The 6,000-nt window shown below is 40.5% G+C and overlaps 1 protein-coding gene across 6 annotated transcripts in view; it reads right to left on the bottom strand.

Moving 5' to 3' along the window:
* Positions 1 to 3,923: 3,923 nt before the first annotated feature.
* ADGRB3 (adhesion G protein-coupled receptor B3) overlaps positions 3,924 to 6,000 on the bottom strand; it is a 424,323-nt gene continuing 422,246 nt past the window's right edge. For 4 of the 6 annotated variants that reach the window (XM_033143211.1, XM_033143210.1, XM_033143212.1 and 1 more), the window contains one exon: positions 3,924 to 4,750. In XM_033143211.1, coding sequence (XP_032999102.1) covers positions 4,559 to 4,750 — 192 coding nt within the window. In that variant the 3' untranslated portion in view covers positions 3,924 to 4,558. Of the gene's footprint in view, positions 4,751 to 4,937; positions 5,609 to 6,000 lie in introns of those variants that run through there. The other 2 variants (XM_033143213.1, XM_033143214.1) reach the window with 2 other exon arrangements.

Genomic DNA, 6,000 nt, shown 5'->3' with positions numbered 1-6,000 from the left:
ACAGAACTAACATTGGGTGGAACAAATGAAGCCTGCAATCAGTTGCCAGCATGGCATGCTACCACCCAGGATGGTGGAAAACATTCCAGATGCTAAAGCAAGGATACCAACTATGAACCCCGACATTCTCTGGTCCCGGAGCAATTATAAGTAACCCTTTGACTAACTCTGATAGAAACAAATGCTGAGGACTTGGTGCAAGAGGCAGTGACCCATGATATCTCTAGTGCACCCATGGAGCAATTCTGCAAGGAGTGTCACATCTTCACTGTTGTGGTGGGAAGGCTTCACATCTGGGAGCCGCATCTGGGGAAACTCAGCCAGATGGGCAGGGTATAAATAAATAAATAATAATAATAATAATAATAATCTGTGCACACGAACTTGAGAGCATAAGGAGCCACTCGGTGCATATTGGGCGTGTGCAAGAGACGTTTTAGACATTGTGCTTAGCTGGCTTAATATTTCATCCAGTTTAACTCTCGCAAACACAGTTCCAGTGCAGGACTACAGAGCAATGGAAAGCATGTCACTTTATATTAAATTATTTAGAAGATTTATAAACCACTTAATCACAGAGCTCTCTAAGCAGTGTACATAATAAAACTGTAGATGAAGCACAGCTAAAATCCACAAAACCATAACATATACATAAAAATCCTAATAATTGAAACACAGATAAATTCAGTAAAACTTTTACAAAACAAATATAGGTAACTAAATTATACATGTGAGTAGTCTCATTGAAAAAGGTTTTAAGCAAGTTTCTGAAGCTGCATGCATTCCATGTATTTAAAACAGCCCCTGCCCAATGAAAACTCTAGTTTGTTAAGGGTGTTGGTAATAGTAGCTCTGCAATGGGTATACTACAGTTCCCAGAATTCTTGGGGTGTGCTTTAAATGTATGGCATGTATGCAGTCTATAATATTTAGCAAGGGCAGCTGTTGTTACACTATATAATGAGTAACCAAAAAAATCACATAAAATACAAACCCATTTAAAGTAATAGATAATTCTCATTTTTGTTGAAAATAAGATTTCATTGAAGTACAAATTAAATTGAAAATTGAAAACATACATAAGAGTTTGGATTTGATACCCCGCTTTATCACTACCCAAAGGAGTCTCAAAGCGGCTAACATTCTCCTTTTCCCTTCCTCCCCCACAACAAACACTCTGTGATGTGAGTGAGGCTGAGAGACTTCAGAGAAGTGTGACTAGCCCAAGGTCACCCAGCAGCTGCATGTGGAGGAGCGGAGACGCGAACCTGGTTCACCAGATTACGAGTCTATTGCTCTTAACCACTACACCACAAGTGCCCCAGTTGAGCAGGCACAGAGCACTGGATTGGCAGCTCACTAGAGAGCAGTCCCCAGTAGGAAGAAGAGGGTAGGGACGAGAAATACATTGCACCCACATTTCTTGCAAAAAACAAAAAACAAAAAACTTGATTGGTACTCATGTCACAGCTATGTCCACCCAGCTTCAGCTGCTGTGCAAGCAGTTCTTATCCAGCAATGGGTATACATGCAAATGTCTGCCTCCACACCTACATGCCTCCTGGTTGGATTGTCCCACTACCATTTGAAAGGGAGTACAGCACATACAACTACTCATAAAACACAGTACTTTTCCATTCCCCCCTTCCAAGCCTGACTTATCCTGCATTGCTCCATGTGAAAAACAGCAGCAGCAAACACTCTTAGCAAACATGCTTGCATCCCTGAGGACAGTACATTTTCTGGTTTAACACTAAGCCAGCCAAATAAATAATTGAGAGCTCTGTAATCTGACATGCTTTTAGAAAGCCCCGCAAGTGCTGATTGTATTATGAGTGCATTATTGTTATATTTCAAGAGGAAAAGCCAGCATATTAAATGATTAGCGAGGAGGTTAGTGAGCTACTTCATCGGCAATCCATGGCTTGAGGGCTGGACCCATTCAACATTGACAATGATGGCATTACGAGATGGCCCACAGTGTCACGGGGTTGCAGTCCTGCGAGTTGATGCTGCTGTGGCAGCAATCACCAGGTGCAGGGCAGCAACAGAAAGGGGCGTCACCCAGGTGGGAGCATGGTGGAATAATTCACCTCCATGGCATTTTGGTAACTGGGGGAGAACCCAAATTTTTGAACTTTGTGTTGGTTACAACCATATACAGTACTTCTATGCACAAACCATTTGGAACAACTGTGTATCATGGGATTGTAACTGAAATTTGGTCTGCACATCATTTGGAAGAGCGGCATCTCAGTGCATGAGTTGCTCCACTGAAAAGCACTGTGTGCAACATGACAGGGAAGCTTAGGTGGTACTATGTCTATCATAGCCCCCATCCCAGGCAAATCATCACCGGATGTTGCAATATTCAAGAGGTGAATGAAAAAAACCAGGCCTCTCTGGTACCTTTGCCGGGCCAGTTTATGCACTTATAATGATTGTGCTTCAGACATAGGAACTACTCTGTCTGGGTCACCAGCTATCACAATTGGAGTGCCTGTTTCTGCTTTTGTTCAGAGTTACCCCCACCCCCAAGTAACTGTTGACCAGTGCTATTTTCCTTGAAAATGAGGTGCCGGAACTTACTATAAACACCTGTCAGGCTAGAGCAAACTAATGAACACTCGCAGCTGTCTTACTTGGACGACAGCCCAGGCCAGGAACGGAGGATTGATAAGAGAACTGCAGGGGAAAGAGCAGGAGGGAGTGATCAGCTCAGAGAGACACAGGACGATAGTTTTTCAGAGCCGGATACCCTGCCCCTCAGCATGCAGGAGCGTAGGAGGGGTGGGTTACAAGAGAAGGGGAAGTTGACGTCACTTAAGCGACGTCAGAGGGTGGAGTTCTCATGTGGTGTTAAAGGCAGGAGGAACAACGCTGTAGAGTCAGATGAGTCATCATCCGAGTAGTCGTTAGTCTTGAGAGCAGGGGGCTCCACACCTGAGGCTGGTTTGTTTTCCTTTTCTGTTAATAAACTTCAACCTTTCACCGATTGAACTCACAACACCTCCCTCATTCTCATAGAATGGCAATGGCGAGGTGCTGGGACCCATCTGAAAGAAAAACCTGGTGTTGACTTACATTTGGCTTCCGGCAACAGTTGTAATCAAACAATACTAATCTTTTAGTCATGAGGGAAAGCCAAGCAGCATTCTTATAATACTTAAAGAGGTGGGTATTTCTCAGTCCAATGAAGCTATAAAAGCATGGAGAACATCTTGCAGAATGGCAGGTGTTTTAAGCTATGTAATTGGGCAGACAAATTTACATTTCCCACATAGCATGTTTTATTGTACCATGCACACCAGTTTACTAATATATTTATTCGGTATTGGCTTCTTTACATACTATTCATTGATACAAAATACTGGGTTAAAAAATCTTAGTTCCAATTGAAGTTAAAAGATGATTTGCTGTCTTAGGCACTGAATCTTTTATGGAATATATTATTTAATTTTTCTTCTAGAAAGTCATGCTATGTACCTTAGTACTGAAGGAGGTAATAAATCTTGATAATAAGAGTAGCAGTAAGAAATTATAACAAAACTACACTATATGATGGTGGCAGTAAGAGCCAGAGAAGCATTTCCCTCTAGTTCTGTTTGTTGAACAGTATTTGTCTAAAAAGTTGTCTTTCTGTAGCTAAATAAAAAAGCTTAAGACCTGCATATAGTAAAACTAATGTGGCAATGCTCTTACAAGGCCAATTTACATTGTGTGTTGCCCCCATAGAGTAGAAAAATAGAACAGCCATGGAAACCTATTATTACATTTGAGAAATCATTAGTCTCAAAGGAGTAATAACAGTATGCTATTAAAATTCTGAATACATTTTCAGTTTCTGTTTTGTTTAAGAAAACTTTATAAATATGCAAATTTCTGATAAACAAATCCAAAATAAAATGCACTGAAAATACTGATATGTAGACAAAAGTTTATTTACACCATACAACATTTTAAATATTTTATACACAGCTGCAGCAGGAGAAGCTACTCTGAGCTTTCCAGAGAAAACTGCAATAATAAAGATGTGAAATATATTATTCATATAAAAGTGAGATTATTACTTTATTGCATTTAAAGCAATGAAGAATGTAGCTCAACAGACATTCATTTAATGACGACAAAACTTTGCTTTTTTATATTATAAAGTAAAAAGTGTAGTAATGGCCAAACAGACTGTTATAAACTTTAAAAACTGCATAAATATATACATTGTGCTTCATGGTGAAGTTTTTTGAAAACTAAACCAGATGAAGCTGTTACAACATGAACCGTTGCTTGAGGTTTATCTATAAAGATTTACCTTACAAATCCATTCCACGGGTACTTACAAGACACGATGGTAAGAATTGTACACCTGGGCTCTCCACTAGTTTTGCTAGTGGGAATATATCATACGAAAAGAAACCACTGACATTTGGCACATGAAGGTGCTGACACGCCTCAGCCACAATGTTCAGATTGGCGTGTCAGGCTTCCCAAGTCTCTTGAGTGTCAGTGCAAACAAAATTGTTCTATATCTCGCTTTCGCTTCAGTTTGTTTCCTCTTTCGTTAAACCTCCGTTTGAAAATCACCTTCTTGTACATCTAGAGGCAAGTTCAGACACTTCTCCCATTCTGATGGTCTTAGTTCTAAAGCATCTTTTGCCTCTGTATCTAATACATTTATTGTGGTATAATGTGGGTAGTCACTTGTGTTTTTGAAAGTGTCCCAGGGAGCCTTGCTGGCTGCTGTTGGATTTTCCTGTGGAAATGAAGTGAATGAGGTGGGGTGCGGGAGAGAGAGAGAGAGAGAGAGAGAGAGAGAGAGAGAGAGAGAGAGAGGAACAATTTTTAAAAACTTCCTCTTTGCCGATTCAATCTTTCAAGAGATCACATGTGATAACAGACATCAAGAGAGATAAAATGGCTTTGAAGGGTGCCAAAATTCAGCCAGTTTTCTCATCCTTTTTTTACGCGCAATCAGCACACTGAAAGTCTTGCCAGCAGATCTGCCAACAAACTCCCAGTAGCAGGGTTGGAACTGAGTGAAGCAAAGGTTCACTGACCATCTCTGACAGCTATATATTTACTTGCAATTTCCTAGAAAGGTGAGCAGGAATTAACTTGACAAGGAGCACTTCCCACCAAATTGGATTAGCTGCCCGTTTTACAGCCTTCTTGGAAACTGACTGTGTGTTTGGGTTAGTGGTGGGCCCTGTAATGAAAGACATTGAAAGCTCTCCTCTCAATTGTAAAAGTGGGATTTAAAGGCTCGTCATAGCCACTGTAAGTGTCCCTCGAATACAGCATGTGACAACTTGAGGCCAAGTGTAATCCAAACTCCCAGATGGGAAACATCTGTATCCAGTGCTGGCTTTTGACTTTGTAAGGCCCTCAGCATCCTTTCCTTGCCTCAGCCCCATCATAGGATCTAAGATTAATCAAGGATACTTGTCTTGTTCATTGTAGCTGCATGCCAAGAATATATGATGAGGGTAAATATAGGGAAGCATTATTGGTGGTTGCCCAACAGTTACATGATTCTTTTCCTCAGAGACTCATCAAAGCTTAGTTCCTGCTGGATGTGTAGTCTATGTCACTTTTCATTGCCTTGGCTGATCTGATATAGGAGCAAAGGGATTAAGCTGATGTTTAATCTTTTAAAGATTTTTTTTAGGACTGAAACGAGCTAGTTTCCATAAATTCTCTTCAAAACTGGCAGCAAAGTGGGAAATCTTTTAACAACTAGTCATCAGATTCCCCCCCCCCCCAAAAAAAATCTACTCAATTCAGTACATGGCCATAAAATTCTAAGTAGATATATTGCCATTCCTTCTCTGGGAGCAAGAAGAGAGCTTGTGAAAATAATGGAAGCTGGATAAAATTCTGATAGTGGCACGAAATGTGTGAGCTTCTCATTATAGAGAAGCTCTCATATCAGAAAAGCAAACAAACAATGGGCCTTACTAATCCTGAATATTTTTCTTCTAACACGACGTCCTTTTCAAGTTT

The sequence above is a fragment of the Lacerta agilis genome, chromosome 3 (genome assembly GCF_009819535.1).
Source record: "Lacerta agilis isolate rLacAgi1 chromosome 3, rLacAgi1.pri, whole genome shotgun sequence".
NCBI lineage: Eukaryota > Metazoa > Chordata > Lepidosauria > Squamata > Lacertidae > Lacerta > Lacerta agilis.
The sequence above is the reverse complement of the archived record's forward strand: the minus strand, read 5'-3'. Positions and strand labels throughout refer to the sequence as shown.